This window comes from Cyprinus carpio, chromosome B9 (assembly GCF_018340385.1).
Source record: "Cyprinus carpio isolate SPL01 chromosome B9, ASM1834038v1, whole genome shotgun sequence".
NCBI classification, from domain to species: domain Eukaryota; kingdom Metazoa; phylum Chordata; class Actinopteri; order Cypriniformes; family Cyprinidae; genus Cyprinus; species Cyprinus carpio.
Genome location: NC_056605.1, coordinates 25,461,241 through 25,479,535, shown reverse-complemented (window position 1 = coordinate 25,479,535; position 18,295 = coordinate 25,461,241). Strand labels below are relative to the sequence as shown.

Here is an 18,295-nt window from a genome sequence, read left to right as displayed (position 1 = left end):
CATCCTCATCTTCTTCACAGTGTCGTTCAGCTGCCCCAGGGTCTTTCAACACCCTCATATCGCCAATAACACCCTAAAACAAACACATGCACAGGTTACTGAGCTTATTTTGATGGCCATGGCAGGTGTGGTGACATACAGTCCATGCTGTAGGGCAGCTGCTCATTAGAAACTGAATCCACTGTGCTTTTTTCATGCCATTGCCTTCCACGGCAAAAACGCTGGCAGTCAGATAACAATGTGTGCCTGATATCTTAGTTTTAAAACACATGGCTATCTGTCTCCATGTAGGATTTCCCTTTCATGGTTTGCAGAACAGATGGTGATAACATTTAATACAAGCAACACATTTCTATATTCAATGGCTAATATAAATGTCTGATTAAATGGATAGTTCATCAACAAAATGAAAATTCAGACAAAAGGAGATGTTTAGCAGAATGTTGATGCTGCTCTTTTCCATACAATAAAATGAATGGGGTCCAAGAGACGTCAAGCTCCAGAAGGATAAGAAGCACAATAAAAGTAGTCCATACAACTATTTCTGCTCTATTTCTGAAGACATATGATAACTCTGAGGAGTAGAAGACCAACAGTTAAGCTATTAATGGGTGGCAAATTTCAAAATGCATCATATGAACGAGATTTGAAAGCAACTTTAAAATAAGATTTTCAGTGAATAATGGATGTTTGTCACACAAAGCTATCAAATGTTCAATATAGTCTATGGACTACTGTTAGGGTATTTTGGTGTGACATCTGATTAACTATTCACTATCATAAGGAACAGCATGAACATCCAAATATCTTCTTTTATGGCCTACAAAGAAAGAAATTCATACAGGCTTGAAGCATTATGAGGATCAGTAACTGATTACAGAATTATTCTTTTGGGTGAACTATAGCTTTAAGTTGATCTCCATTCAAAATCCCTTTGGGGTAATAGGAATTGTGGGTAAGTTGCTGGTAAGATCCGACAGGACTTCCCCTCTCATGTCTCAAGAGCTAAGGTCAAACGTTTAGTAGCAGAATCCAGTGAAGGAAGCTTTATGATGTCTTAATTGTCCTTTTGTTTCCCGCTGTGACCTGCCAAGACCCTATTACAGCCCCAACGTGGGGTCAGATTTACAGACCTGATCGCCCCACAGTTCTGAAGATAAGCACATGGTCTTTATGAGAGGGATGAAACAGCAATCATATCCTGCTTAATCAGGTCTGTAATTATGATGGCCATCTCCTTATGGTGGAGTTCCCACAGGAAATGGAAGCCACATTAAACAAGGAGCCAAACTGAACCAAACAAGATCCATCTGCTTTTGAGAGGCCATTATGAGCTCTGGGAAATGTGAGGCATTTCTGCTGCCTCAGTTGCCTCACTATGGTTATTGAACAACATGCTTGAAAGCACTAGCATAACTGGTGGAAACAAGGCAGGCCATTCCATCAACACACTTCACAGATCAGTAAGGCTGCTTTAGTAGAACAGCAGCTGGTGAAGAATCTGTTGGCCTGTAAAAGCTGTTCTTGTTTATTACTTTCGTATATACTTTGTTTTTTTTAAATTGTTTATTTTAAATGATATTTTACATTTCAAGTTCAAAGTGGCACCAAATTATTTATAGAGTTTATATATTATTTATATATTTATGATTTAAAAAAATAAATAAATGTCATATAAATAATTACATATTTTATTTATTTAATAATATTATTATTATTAATATTATTAATTATTCCTGGATGATTTTCATTTAATATTAAGTTGTAATGTTTTTGATAAAAACTCAAGATAACTTCCTGTGACAAAAAGATAACTGCCCTTCCTGACAAAAAGTTAAAATACATTAAAATCTTAAGTTTTTTTTTTTTAAATATAAGTAAAATATAAGTAATGCCTCCAAATATCAAACTTAATATTAAACAATTCATCAAGTAAGGAAGGAATAAATAAGTAGGCAATAAATGACATTAAATGATATTAAATTAAATTAAATTTTAAAATAAATATATAAAATAATATAATATTTATAAAATAAACAAATAATATAATTTGATATTGATATAAATACAATACAGATATAAATTGATATAAATACAATTAAACATGAATTCTTAAAAAATAAGTACGCAATTTATAAAAAACATAAAAAATAAACAAATATATACATTGCATAATAAATATACAAGTACTATTTTGTTTTAACAGATATAACATTAAATAAAATAAAAATAAACAATAATAAATAATATAAATATATAATTTGATAAAAAGGATAAATAAAATAAAATAAAATAAAATAAAATAAAATAAAATAAAATTAAATTAAATTAAATTAAATTAAATTAAATTAAATTAAATTAAATTAAATTAAATTAAATTAAATGTATGCTGTTAGTTCTCATCTGACTTAATTCATGATCTGAAATCAAGCTGTGGGGTCAGCTGCTGGACACTGCCAGACAAAACTAACAGGAGCTAATTGCTCCCCTGTGGTTTTTTAAAGCAATTAACTACTCTTAACTATTAAGAATGTTTGTTGTGTTTTAAACAGGCCAATTTGAGCAATCAAATCATGCAGGAGTCACTCAAGCACGGACACTTTCATCGCACTTTCCCTTTTCTGGCCTAAGCTACTTTGATTTGACTTGTTTTAACCAGAATGTCATGATATGAAATTATAGACTGTGTACATACCAAAAACTTATCAGGGTCTGCTCCACTGGCATGACCAACAAACACTCCCGCCCCGGCATCCAGGTCCATATCATCTGGAGACCGCTCAAAACGGATGACCTGAGGATCTGAGTCACAGTTGAAGTAGAGGGAAACACGCTCATTCAAAACACTGATGGAAAACCGGGTCCAAGTGTTCACCATGGATGGCACAGAGAATCTGGCCGCCTCGTATGAGCTCTGCGAGTCAGGCTCGGTGTAGTAGAAGATGATATACTGCTTGCCCTTCTCCACCGCTGACAGCTTCACACCAACATACATGATGTTCTGAGTTGGGTCAGTGATGGAGAAGATGACTCCAGGCTTGGAGGACGTTGGTTTTATGTTGAAGATGAGGGAGAAGTCACGGAAGAAAGGGTTAGGCAGATGGGCCGCAGCTGACTGACCCACATTGGAGCTTTGGTCAAACACATAGCTGGGGTTGTTAGCATCGTCAAATACTTTGGAGACGCCATCAGGTGGAGGATCTCCAACTAACTGCAACAGCGACACTCCACTTTCCTGTGGAAGGAAAGGAAAAGAATATAAATGGACTTCACAAAAAGCAATACAAAAGTGAATGATCAGGGATGGGCAGCAGGCTGAGACTAGGTTAAAAAGCACTTTATTAGTCAGCTCAGACATGTATTGTAGAGGAAGTGCTCAACATTGACAGCTGTGATGGGAAATCAAGGGGTGCATCTTGACTTTAGTAGTGAAATACTGTGAGAATGTATTATTTTTGGCTGTATACAGCATCTTGAGTGAGCTCAAAGTAATTTCATCCTTTATTCAGGAGGAAAATGTGTGAATAAAAAAAGACAGATGACCCTCTAAAGAATAATCAATTTCATGTAACTCGTGTTTGGGACTTTTTGATATCCTGAAACAATATACAAAACTTTTGATTTAACAAGAATGTACATTTATCAGCCAATAAAATTTCCAAGTTTAAATAGAAAGTGACCCCTTGGATTTATTGCTCCCAGAGGACCTTCTTAAGGATGAAGTTTACTATGCATGTAACGCACTGACATCTTTAAAAAAAATAAATAATATGTTTTATACTTTGTGAACAAAAAAAAAACAAAAAAAAAAGTGAAAACATTTTTTATAAGACTCATGAGACAGCAAGTTAAAAAAAGTACTTATGCTTGACTCAAGGGTATATAAAACTTGTTTTGGCCTGAGACAGGGGAATTTCCTGCCAACTATTACAAATTTAGGCTCAAAAATACAAGCCATGTTATCAGAATTTGATACAAAGTATTGAAAAAAATGAAATTTTTGAGAAAACTAATCTCAATAAAATAAAAAACTAACTTCGATAAAATAAAGTCTTCTCAAAAACAAAACAAATAAAAAAATACAATAAAACAAAATAATTAAATAAAACAAAACACAAAATAAAATAAAATAAAATAAAATATTAATGGATACTACTTTATAGTGTATATATAAATCAAACTCAGACTGCTGGGTGAGATCATGAGACTTTAAGAACTATAGATGGAAACCTTCAATCTCATGCTAATATCACTCAGCACATACATATTTAGCCAGTTGTGAAGATACGCTAGACATGGAAACATCACAGGCTCCATGTGCTGACATGTCGTGAGGAGGAGGGAAAGGTGTGAGGTTACAGCTGGACAGCTAAAGACCCTTCCAGTTCCTGCCTATACACACACACATCCTTTAGGCGATTCTGCTTTTTAAATATAGAAAAGCAAAAACAGTGTTTCTTGCCAAAACATCCCTCCTTTTTCTATCACATGAAAGATGATTTTGTTTTGTTAGACAAAATGAAACAGCATGAAGTGAAAGCCCAAACAAAAAAACAAACACAAAACACTAAATAACATAACAAGTGCTCATTATACTGATGTATAAATGTGCTTTGTAAACATTATAGAAACATTAAGGATGTTGTCAACTTGTTGAACTTTGAGCTGCTTTCATGCTGTAAAGTAAGTCTTTTAAACCATGACGACTTTGTAAACGGTCTGAAAAAAGACTACCAAGTATAGCTCATGAGCACATGGTCTTATTTATCAAACAAGGATCAAAGTCCTTTAGGGGCTTACATATTCATCAAGTTCTTCAGATGGTGCTTTTGTTTTGAGTTGAAACAACTCTTCTTGCCTTTGTTGCACATGAAAGGATTAGAAAGAAAATACACCTTACATATGGTTTTGGTGTGACGTGCACTTTTAGTGGATAATGTTTAGCTTGTGAACCTAATCTTTGGGCTGATTTAACTAGACAGAGAAGAACCACTCTTCCGAGTTTCACTATTCAAAGCATAAACCGAGTCTTTACATCATGACAGGATAATGACAAGCTTAAAAGAGGAGGAGCTTTTGGAGATCACCTTGCATTCCTGCACATGTTCAGGTGCTGTTGTGTAAACAATGGACATGCTAAACCAGCATTCAATGGCTAATGGCCACTTCATTGCGAGACTGAAGTTTTCTGAGACATGTCAGGCTTGTGAAAATCACTTTAGGGAAACCAGAATCCCGGACTTTTGCTTTTCTGACAGCAGGCAATAAATTCTAATTCCCGAATCCAGATGTGTGTCGGGATAGAATGAGACTTAACAAAGCCCCTGAGGCCATGTGTGTCTGATCTTGTACATGAATACAACAAACCACACATTTGACACTAATGACTATCATAAAGAGATTTTAAAAAATTTGCAACTGAAAAATGCTTCCATTTTTGACAGTATCATCATTACATGGTCAAGCTGGATGAAGAAGGTAGTGCCAAGGAAAGACAGAATCAACAGCATCATTTCAAAATCAATAGATGCAACTGATTTACTGATGCATGATGCATTTCAAAGTGAAACAGGGTATTCAGTGAGAAGAAAAAATTGTAAATTTTATTTATCAGGATTGACTGGATTGTTTTGGTTACATACCAAAAATATTTAAAAAATAAAAAAATATTAAAATCTAAAACAAATAGTATATTTAAAATAAAAATATATATAAATGTAACAAAAATATAAAAATTAAAAATTAAATTTAGGAGACAAACACAATTCAATGCAGCTATAAATGCATAATTTGGTGTTATTTACTGAAAGTAAATATTTTGGCAAAAACTCGGTTAATTCTAGTTGATTTCATCTTGTACAAGACAATAAAAAAACTACTTTTACATGTCTGCTGATGTCTATTAACTTTCTTCCATGACACACTGCTGATGACCTGTAACATTCACATGTTCACCAAACAAGCCAACCTTGACATCAGTATGCGTCAATGTTTTACCAGTTCATTGTAATCTGGTGAAGAAGAAAAAAAGGCCCACCTAGTTAGAGTTAAAAATTAGCACTTTAAATAAAGCGCCTGTTTATTGATTCAAACTGAATAGACTGATTAAACCAAACATGAAAACTATTGCAGGTGCTACAAGGGCTAAAGTGGCCCTTATTACTGAAAACGCAAATATAATGTTAAAATTCAGGCCCCTTACACATTTTAAGTCATACATTAAAATATGACTTTAGGGGCTCATGAGAAATGCTTAGGTCCTGATTATAGCTGGCAAGAGGCAGAGTCCATATACAGGGCATATCTAAATGACAAAGGGGCCTATAAAACTGTGAAAATGTGAAAACTGCAACATTTTTAAATCACATCAGTAAAACATGAATCAAACTGAACTTCAGTTGAAGAAAGTAAGTTTTAACACTGTTTTAAGATCATGAATACAAAAAAAAAAAAAACTCACAAATTTTTAGATTTCCTGGTTATGAGTTTTAGCTTGAAGTTAGATTAGTTTACACAAGTTTGCCACTTCAATCTGTGGCTGCTGCAGAATGTAATTTCTAATCAAGCTTAAATAAGATGTGAGCTGTAATCTCTTTATCCTAAAGCTTTAAGAGCCACTTACTGGGCGTCCCTTCTTAATCCTGATAGAAAAGGCAAAGTCATCAATGTCATTCACCAATCTTGCACTTTGAAGCTTGAATATGGAGCATGATAATTTGTGTGAGTAAAGAGCGGGTGTACATTTCAAGTCATATGTCAGCAATCAAACGTCACAGAAGACCTAATTATACCAAACAGGCCTGTGTACAAATTTGTCGATTTGTACCTTTTATTGCACACTAGAGAGCATTAAAGACTGGACCGTAATACATTTCCGTGCAATTGGAAACCTGCAAAGGAACACTTCCATTTCTTTAGCCAATACAAGGGAAAACAGAAATACTGTATGATCCAATTTGACACTGCCAATTTACCCCAGGAAACCCATTTAAACTTGGAGTCGCCATAAAGGCACAAAGTACATCTCTACTAAGATTCTCAACACCAAACTTCCCAATTTAACTTTTTTTCTGACAATCAAGTCATCTTGGCAATTGCAGGAATTGCCCTCTCAGTTGATCCATCACAGAATGAATTGAACACACTGTCTGCTGGCACTCAAGAGACTCCACTGTTGTGGAAAAGCTCCATGAAAGGCCTCTGACCCAATGAGAATTCTAGCACAATCACTTCCATTTTCCCAATGAAGCCATTTTTCCCCAAATCTAATAGTTCTATCTACTCTCACTACATATACCCCTTTATGATCTGTGACACTATTTGAGAAAGCTTTCAGAACAGTCATGGTAGAATATGAGACGAGACTGTACAGAAGATTAAATGTGTGAGCAGCAGTGAGAGGAAGTAACTGACTAAAAGTAGTGACATTAATTACAGAACATTTTTTAGCACTGTGACAGCAGCTTTAAAAATAATGTTACAGTGGTCAAAGCTACACTGCAGCTCAAACTTTTTTTGTTTTTTGAAAGAAATTATTACTTTTATTCAGCAAGGATCCATTAAATTGAACAAAAGTGACAGAGTTTAGCTTTGTTATCACAGAAATAAATTGCAATTTAAACTATATTAAAACAGAAAACTATCTTACCGGCCCCAAACTTTTGAACAGTATTGTAAATCAAAGCAATACATCTCTGTTCCTTAAAAGTCCAATTCTTTTGTGAATCAGTTGATGTCTCACAAAACACTTCAGTTTAATACAGTTATCCTAATTTATACTGTTTTTGTGCCATACAAATACAAATACATAATCTTAAAAAATGCTGCTCCCTAAGGAGCTTTTAAAAGTAAGGTTTCAAAGGCTTTCACAACAGAGGGGAATTTTGATGAGGAATGCAAATACCTTAAAATTACAGACTAATTAGCAAGAAGACCAATCAATTGTAGTTAAAGGAAGACTAGACAGTCTGTTACATATTAGCTTGTCCTTTACACATGGCCCCAGAGCCTCACAAAAACTAACAATGGCTAGACAGTGTCACACTTAACAATCTATTTCCCCTGACAATTTCACTTTCCAACACACACCTGGAATTCACTTTTTAGCCTGCGATGAAACAAACGTCGACTCCCTCACATGTAGCTAACATGAGAACTGTATAATTAGCATAACTCAAACCATGAAGAAACGTGCAATCTGCACGACCATAGGGACGCTTTACAGGAAGCTTTACAGCCGCTGAGAAAGCCTTGCTTTCTAACATGCTGCTTACATTATAAAAATATTAATATTGTGGTTTGATCTTATCTGCCCTAAATCAGTCCTGAATGACTCTAAACACTGCCAGACCTAATTTAATTTAGATGTTTCCATTATTTAAGATAACTCTAAATGAGGTTGATGAAAAGATTATTTAAACATACTGTACACGCAAACACATCTCCAAATCTACAGCAGAATCTAACGGGGCTAGTTGGTATATAAAATATATTTGTATATATATATATCCAGTAAATATTTCTTAAGGTAGGTTTTTTAAGGCAGTTTCTATATATAGCCATATACATAGTCTTGGATATCTCTACCATTTATTCACAGGAAAACAATACATATCATTGAAAACTTGATGTTGCCCCTATAGTCACAATGCATGTGGAAAGCGGTTACAATAGCAAGCATATATACATATTTACAGGCTTTGTAAAAAAAAAAAAATTCATTATCTGCATATATGTGCCCCTTCAGATTGGCTTGGATGGTCTCCTAAACATTATGTCCACTCAAAGTTGTCAATATAACAAGCTGTCTGAAAGATAATGCCTTTTTTAGACACACTTTTAAGATAAAGAGCACTTGGCCCCAGCAAACACAGGAAATTCAAGCAAGAGTCTATAACAGCCAATCATATAAAATCATCCGCAGTAGCTATTCATCATGACTCTGTTTGCTCATTGTGTATTTATATATGTTCATTTGCTTCACATGACAGTTTATTCTGTAACCGTGTTTCTAGATGTTTATCACAAAACCATACAAATACCAACGGTATGCTCTCAGGATTTACTTGGCAGAGGACTGCAATCATAAATTCAGCCTGAACATGGACTAACAATTCTGTTTAAAGTCACTCCTGCCAAAAATGTTAACCTGAAAGCTGTTTTTACTGTGTCTCAGCACAAAGACATACTTATTAGAAGACAGATGGTACTATCCTCCAGCCACTGAGATGATGAACATTTATCTCTCCTCCACAGTCAAGAACAAACTCTGGAATGAGGGGGAAAGTCATATGAACGGCATTAACTGTCAAAAACAACTCGAGATCAAAGTGTTTGCCTCCCAACCCCATATTCAGTAAAAAGAGCTCATGTTTCAATACGAAAAACACTTCATTCCAGGCAAAGTCCAGAAGTCTCTGGAGCATCTTTATTTAATAGAACCAAATTAACCAAAACAGCTCATGGCATTTTCATCATACCTACTAATGACACCAGAACTGATTCTGTTTAACTTGCATTGCTATTTATTAATAAATCAGAGAGAAAGGGACCTTCCTCTGCCTTAAAAAACATGCTTGCATGGAGGAATGTAATACATCCAGCTTACAGGTTAACAATTTGACCAACTGCATACTCTGATAAGGAACAGCATTAGAGAAGATCAATGTGCAGAGGTGTTTCTCTGCGTTTACTTGTACTTGACAAATACCAGTTCTAAGATACTCCACTTAAATGTAGGTTAAGAAAGACTGTGGGGTATTTTTATGGTGAATTTTTTTGACAATCTTTTATAAGTTTATTCTCCTATGTTCACCAAGTCTAACCACATTTATGAAAACTATAATTATCTGTGCAATTACAATACAATCACAACTCAGGGAGGAAATCATACCTCTCACCCATTCCTCCAACTGCTAAACAAAGTTAAGCTACTTTGTACCAAATGATCTTAAGCAGATCCATATTTACATCATTGCACAATTAAATGTACTCAACAGATTAGGTTACGCTATTATAGATGCTGCACATATTCGGGGCTTCACACATTGGTTAAGAATCATGATTCCTACATCTTCTGACCAATGAATTTACATGACATTTCCAGCCATTCTTGATTACTTGATAATTTTAGGCAATAAAAAAGCTGGGTAACTAAAAGAAAGAAAAATTAATTAATTAATAAATATTAGTGGTCGACCGATATATCGCCAAGGCCGACATATCGGCCGATATTTGGCATTTTTCAATCTGTTTGATGTGGGACTTATTTTGACGATGCTGAGAACTGCAGCGCCTGAGCACACAGTGGTGTATGTAAAATGAGTGTTACCCTGGCTTTATTTAAAAATAAAAATGCACACAAACTTCCCAGAATACTGAGTGCCTAGTTGGTTACAGTGTTTACTTCCTTTTTAATTATATTTTAATTAAATATTTATTTATTTGTGAAAAATACTTTGTCATCTAAAGTATAAGTATGTTTATTTTACACATTTATTTTTTAATCCATTGTCAAATTATTTCAAATTTCTTAAATATTAATAAAAATAAAAATAAAAATTATATCCCCTGCTTTCCAAGATATTGGCATCGGCTGTCAAAAAAACAATATCGGTCGACCACTAATAAATATAATATATTTTATCAAATTTGCTTATATATAAAATATATTATAAAATAATTAATTATAATAATTTTAAATTATAAATATAAAAAAATCCATCCAGGCCTGAAGACTGAACACCACAACAATCCAAGACTGTGTGAACTCATAGTCGCATGTGCTTTAAAAAACAAAGACATAAACATGCAAAGACTTGATTTAGTAGTGCCATGCAGTCATCCTACACATTTCCATGCAGTTTTGACAAACGTGCAGAGTGAATGTGTTAAAACACATCTCCCCAGAGAATCTGTGTGCTTACAACTGTTGAAGACCACACAACACTTATGGACAAACAAACCTCCTTGTGAGGACTGGTGAATGACAAACAGACAGACAGGTGGAACTGGTTGAAAATGCATCTCTCTCCTTTTTTAAGAGCAAAAGAGATGGCATTCTAACCGGCCGTTACCTTTCTGGTTACTAACTGACAAGCACCGATACCCATCATGCTTCTCTTCGGGCAGAGAGTGGCACTCCACGGGGAGGCGGCCCTCATCCAGGAGCGTCCAGCAACTGTCACGCAGCACCTCGCAGAAACTGCGACAGGGCATTGGGGGCGGCAGTCCAGGTGGGCCGCACCGAGGTGTCAACAGCAGGCAGAAAAACCATTCCAAACTATAATGGCAGTTTGACCGCAACAGCCATGCCCAGTTGGTCAAAACCACCTGAACTTCCTCCACGCTGCTTTGATTTAGAAAATTTGGTACTGTGAAACTTTCCACTCCCATTCTGGTGCAAAATGGCAAATCAGAATCGACTGGCAAGCAGCGTGGGGATTCGACGGCCGTTGGCATGCTAGCTACTAAAAACTCACTTTCAATGGTTAGTAGACTATATGAGACAGAGTATTCAGTGGAATACAATGTTGTGTTATCATAATCATCATGCTCTGTAGAATTACGCCCATTTGAATCATTATAAGTGCTAACATTTTTACGAGAACCATCAATGCTTTCATTAAATCGACTGTCTGTTGGGTCGCTGATGTGCTGAAGTCCATCCATATGCTCCTCTTTGGTCTCAACTTTAAAATTTCCCCCACGCAATCTAGCATCTTCACCAGCAATACCCAAAAAGCTGGTTGACGTAACATAGCCATCCTGTCTTTCATGTCCAGATCCAGATCCGGATCCGGAAGCAAATTCAGACCATGACCCACTTATAGAATCTGACTCAACCCCCAACCCAGACCTGAACTCTGATTTCCTTTCAAAATGACCTCCATCAGAACTGACCTCTTTCAGGACCTCAGTTATGGAAGCACTTGTACCTGTTGTTCTGGGCGGTTCTGTCCTCGGTGGTGATGTGGGCCTTACAGTTGTCAGGTAAGCCGGTGTCTGTGCGCCCTTTGCATTTTCTTTCGAGTCATTGAACCAGAGCCAGCCATGCGTGTGGTGTATCCTCAAGCACACCAGAATAAAGAGGCACAGCCAAAACCTGAGTTTAGACATCACGTTCACTTCCAGTCTTTCAGCAATTCAAACAGAATCCTGACATGCCCTCAATAGTAATCCACACCACATACACACAGACTCGTCTCTGGCTCACCATAAAGTCACCACAACCAGCCCACAAGCCAGACAGGAAAAGTTTAGAGGAGGAGTAACATATTTAAAAGAGAGCAGGGGGCTGGTTCGTTATTGGCCAAGCTTGGGACCTTTTCCTCCCCCTTAGCTCCATCTCCTCTTTGTCTCTGTGAAAGAGTGTCTCTGATGATAGATATTCTTACCAAAAATGCCTGCAAGGCGTCCTTTTGTATACCCCGGTGCTTTAAATGCCCTCACTGATGGAATTTAGAGTTGTTTCAACTTTACAGCCTTTAAAGGGGCAGAGAAATTCCATAGACCCAGTTACACAGAAACGAGCTGCTTAAATACTCAAAACACCTCTTTAATGCAGAAATTTATGTTTTTAATGGGTTTATTTTTTATTTGCCAATGTTAATTCTAGTTGAAAAAATAATAATAATACTAAAGTTACTTTTTTTTTTAAGGAAATGCCATTGTTTGCCAGGCATGAAAAAAATAATATTTAGGTAGTTTATGAAATTCTGCATCAGAGGCACATCTCCAGTATTACAGTAACAGTAACAACCAACAGCACACACACGTCCATTTAAAAGGTTTATAAGTATTAATAATCAGAAAGTCTGAGGAAAGTCAGTCTGTTATGCAATCACTGTAATTTTTTTTTTTTTAGAGTTAATAGATCATAAAAAACCCAAATTATGCTACCTAGTTAGAACAACTTCCTTAGGATCCTTCTGATGATACGGTACAAAATTTATTTCCTGTTTAGGGGACAGAGGCATCATGAATCACTTCATAAGTACATCAGTGAAGTTCAAACAGTAGCCAACTCCACTCTCCAGCTTTGAGCTGGAACAAGAGGTCTAAAAACTCGCTCACCTCCAGTATATGGGATGAAACCAAGCCCTATCCAGTCAATATAAATCTTGCTCTCTGGCTAACTTGCAATTAGTTTTGCCCGAGCCCACCCCTTCCTCTGCACTTTAAACAGGACACAGCTACAGAGTTATCTAGAGCTTGTGCACTTGTACAGACAAGCCTACATGAGCTGGTGACAGAGACCCTCTTCATGCTAACTGAAACTCTATGAGGACTGTCAAACTATGTAGATTTCTTCTGAAGAAACTTTTTCAAAATATGCTCACATGCATCAGTGGACAATGTGCCTCCCTCTGTACACTGTAAAAAGTTATTTTAAAGTTTTAAATCAAGTAAGTTTTACAAGAAAATTCTATTTCAATATTTCTACTACAATTTTATGTTCTTTATACCATTTATTTACAATGATTTGTGAAATTTACTAGCAATTTCTGAGTAAAAATGGTTTAAATACCATTTCTTCCATTGTATATAAGGTATATGAATATGCCATTGTGGATTAACATAATGCAGTATCCTAAATGGACTCCAAATCAGTGAAAATTAATTGCATACAGTCACTAAATCATGCAGAAATCCAAACACAGTTCACATAATTGCAGGAAACACAACAAAAATAGTTTTCATTTGCTGCATCTTGTATGTAATAAGTTGTTTATACCTTTGATATGTTTAAATGAATAAATTAAATCATGTATTTTTTTAAAGCACACTGTCAACTAAAATTACAGTATATACTGTACTACTTTAGTCAGAAAAAAAAGGACTACAGTTTGATGTCAGAAAGAAATATTGTCAATATGTTAAAGACAATTAACACAAAAATAAGAACAAAAGATATAAAAACAACAACAAAATAAATATGTAAAAATGCAACTAAACACTGGTCATGTCTTTATCTGAATTTTAATTAAAAGAATCTGACTTTTATAACATGCTTTAAAGTTTTTAGTTTTTTTTCCAGCACATACCTACTTTTAGTAGTGTGAAGTACTTTGGTTAAACGTTGAGGGAAATTATTAAAAAAAAAAACTCACAACTCACCTCAGACTAACACTATAAGCCAAAAGATACAATGAAGCCTTGTGTGAAGTTGTGGACAGAACAGACAGAGCACTGGATTAAAGATGATTCGAAGACACACAATTACTTTTAAGGGTTTTGATGTAAACTGGATAAAAGCTGAAGCAGGGGATTTGATTCAAAGAAGACTCTAGAGCTCTCTTATTAAACAGTGAAAGCACACAATGAGCAATGCAGATATTCCAGAAACCTACAACGTCTGCCAAAGCCCTTGAGGCACAATGAAGAAGTCAACCCCTCACAACAATTCATCAGGAGGCACAGCCAAAATCACTGGGGCTGCCCACAGTTAGTGTGGGAATGACATTAACAAATGCTGAGCAACAGTAGTGTGGCCAGTCCTCGAACCCCAGCCAAGAACACAGTGTATCTACTAGCATGGACTCAACATAGCATTTAGACTTCAAGTGGACACTGCTGGAAGAGTTCTGGAAGTGGCTCTGTGCCAAAACCTAGTGAGCTGCCTTGTTGTCTACTGTAGACAACTACCTTCTAAAGATGACATTGTTCAAATTTTTGTGAAATTTTGTGGGCAAAAATGTCCATTATCCATTGTCAATAAGTGTAGCAATGTGTGTAGCACACCCTGCAAAAAAGTCCATTTCAAACCAAAACGCTGCTTTCTGTTGGTCAGTGTGTCAAATTCACGTAACCACTCTTTCATCCACACACGAAAAATTCTGATTGCACTCAATCCCGATTCCCATTGATATGACTGTATGTTGTTCACAAAAAAATTGCAGAATAATGGTAAATGTGACTGCAAATGGAGCCTCACTCTGTTTGAGAATGTACTACATTGGTAAAAAATTAACGTTGCGAGAGTTAAAAAGTATGTTCTATAGCCTATAATATGAATTTAAGTAGTATGAATAAATTCTGGACATACTACACCCAGCTTGTTGGCTTTGTCATGTGACCTACAGTACAACACCAGTTGTGTCCCTTCACTGTAATGGCCTCATGGGATAGTAAAGTTTCCATCAGATTCACACTTCTGAAGCTTGCCGGAAGTACTAGGTACTTTTTGCCAACTGTTTTGTGATTGGTTTGCCTACTTTTCACCTACTAACTAAGTTTTAGTGCAGACCCATGTTTTAACAAAATTAGCAAAGGAAAAGCTGCAATTAAAAAAAATAAAAATAAGTAAACAAAAATGTTTCATTAGAACCATTTAGCCAATTAAAAAAGAACAAGAAAAATGACCCACATGCAGGAAATGAATATAGTAAGCATGATTGGACTCCATTACTCAATGTAGGTTTAATGGAAGTATGACTTTCTTCATTCTTTTTTTGTCTCTTTACACAGGAAGTAAAGGTTAATGAACTGCAAACACAGCTTTTCCCCCACAAGGACACTGAAACACGAGCAGCTATGAGAACCTGACATCGACACATGCTTCTTATTACCTCGAGACAAAACGTGACATATATCACCAAAACAGCTAACAATGCAATAACTGGTCCTGCTGTTAGCTTTTACATAAGGGTTAATGCTAAACCTCATCATTCAGTGTCTACATGGGTGGGAATCTTAGCTTGCAATTCTCCACAGTGACTCCCTCGCAGTCGTGACCTTTCTCTGCGCATGTTCAGGGCCAACGTGTTCTCTGCCATCAGCCAAAAATTTTTTTTTTTTGGTGGATGAAAGCTGCACTCATCAGGATATGATTTAACATGAATTGTAAAAGATACAGCAGCTTTTACTCTATGCTGGTACAGAAATAAAAGTGTGCTTGTGCTGTTTTTCTTCTGGGGAGTCCCTGGTTTTAATGACTGAGATATTCTTGGGTGCCACTGCCAAGGGACTGTAATGATTGGAAAGTTTGCCACCTGAGCTTTGTTTTGGGCAACACTGGTATTAATCATACACCAGTACCACACATGTTAGTCTGAGAAGTTTAAGGTACACGGGATATGAGAGATGCGCGGCCAGAAAGGATGGGTGGCCAAAAAATAAAACACCCACACCGGTATGCTTTCAGTCACACTCCTCTGCAAACTCCTATGAGGAAAATGAGCCTTCCTGACATTTCCTGCCTCTCACCGATGAGAAATGTATCCTGGACATGTAGTGTCCTTGGGTGTGTTTGAATAAAAATATCTCTGTTTTCATTAATCCCTCATTTCTTGGATGGTTTTCATCAAAACGATGTGGTCTCATAAGTATGTAAATTACCAAATTAAAGAAATACTTGAAACAGATTAAAATTTATGTTGTACACTACCATTTAGAAGTTTGCTGGTCAGTATTTTTTTTTAAAGAAATTAATACTTTTATTCAGCAAGATCACATTAAAATGAACAAAAGTAACAATAAAGACATTTATAATGTTATAAAGACTTCTATTTCAAATAAATGCTGTTCTTTTGAACTTATTATTTATCAAAGAATTCTAAAAAAAAAAAAAATTATATAATACATCACGGTTTCTATAAAAATATTAATCAGAACAAATATTTTCAACATTGAAAATAACAAGAAATGTTTTTTGATCACCAAATCAGCACATAAAATTATTTAAATACATAAAATATATTCAGATAGAAAACAGTTATTTTAAATTGTAATATTTCACATTATTACTTTTTTGTTTTTACTGTATTTTTGATTTAAAAATGCTGCCCTGGTGACCATCTTTTTTCTTTTCTATATACATTTTCCATATAATTGTCAAACTCTAAAAAAGACTAAACAAAATTATAAAACCACTGTAAAGAATTTATATTACTCATATTGAAGTGCATATCATAGTGAAAAATCTGTGTTCGAAGGTATACAGCATATATACTGTGTGTGTTTGTGTGTTTATACTGTATATATATATATATATATATATATATATATATATATATATATAATGACATATGGTTGAGAAATACAGTTTATAGGGTTGTAACAGCAATGAGGTCAGTTGGAAACTAGACAAATGAAAGGATCTTGTGAATTTAAGCAAAGCTTTCTGTATTTACAGGTGACTTTGGGAATTTGCTGAGTGCTTGTAATTAACTTGAGCACAGGGATAATAACAGCATCTTATCCTGTTTCCGCTGTCCACAGGATTTCTTTTTAAATGCAGAGAGAGTCTGAACGTCTAACTCAGGCTGACATGCCAAAAGCAGAAGTTATGAGATGTGTAAACAAGGTGTCCTTGATCCACAATACCACAGAAACAGATGTGACACAGGTTTACTGCATCAGTAAACAAGAGCAGACAGAACAACAAAACTTGATTAAGTATGTTTTTCGGGTTTTCCCACTTAGGTTTGTCATTACATAGCGGCTAGCCAAATAGCATCGACACAGACACTCCTACAGGCTTTGTAAGGACAACTTAAGTCAGTTTAAAATTCTGTTTCTGATGAATCCCAAGGTCACATAGCCGAATATAATGTTTACACTGTTTTAGGTAGAAGAACCTACAAAGTAAACCTTCTCAACATTCTTATTTTAGTATGTGAGACTAGCAAAGAACAACAGCAAGTTTTTAATAAAGGAAACCCTCTATGTAACATAAAAAAATACAGGCTTAGAGAAGATTAAATTGAAAGACAAAATACAGATTATATTAATCTAACTTCTTAAAATCATCCAAAGGGGAATACCTAGTGATCACATGCTGCAATTTCACTCTTGACTTGGACTTCCAAATCGAGCCCATGTGACCCACTTTAATTTTAATTGCTGTGTCAGTCCTAAACGGACACCATATTGGACTACTTACAGAAGAATTTAAAAGGGTCAGATCATCTGCTGGTCCAACATTTCTATGCCACTTTACATGTCCATTAAAACCTACATATTTTCAGAAACACAAGCTTACAAAACTAACTACACCAAATGCTCAAACCACTGAATATTTCATTTCATGTCATTCGAATGACATGTGAATGCATTCTCAAAAGCTTCAGAATAGCACAGCAGTCAATACGAGAATAATTGAGCATGTAATCAGACCCCTGCCAAAAAGCCAGAAGATATCAAATCACCCCTCACAGTGTCCAGTGAACTTTCTATGCATTGTCGCTTCCTCTGATCTGTCCTCACCTGTCAGGTCTCCCATCTATACACTGTTTCAGAGAACTATGCATCCAATACAACATTATACCATATAGCTAAATTAGTGAATCTGATA

General features: G+C 35.5%; 2 protein-coding genes across 2 annotated transcripts in view; both read right to left on the bottom strand.

Annotated features, from left to right (window-relative positions):
• The window catches only part of LOC109095683 (collagen alpha-1(XVIII) chain-like), a 76,545-nt gene that overhangs the window by 22,748 nt on the left and 35,502 nt on the right, over window positions 1-18,295 (bottom strand). The window contains 2 exon segments of the mRNA XM_042730466.1: window positions 1-73; window positions 2,696-3,235. The exon segment at window positions 1-73 is cut by the window's left edge and continues 11 nt beyond it. Of these exon segments, the coding sequence (XP_042586400.1) occupies window positions 1-73; window positions 2,696-3,235 (613 nt within the window).
• Window positions 10,616-12,899, bottom strand: LOC122138367. Its single transcript, XM_042730506.1, has one exon. It carries the CDS (start codon window positions 12,115-12,117, stop codon window positions 11,038-11,040), a length of 1,080 nt encoding a protein of 359 aa, XP_042586440.1. The 5' UTR covers window positions 12,118-12,899; the 3' UTR covers window positions 10,616-11,037.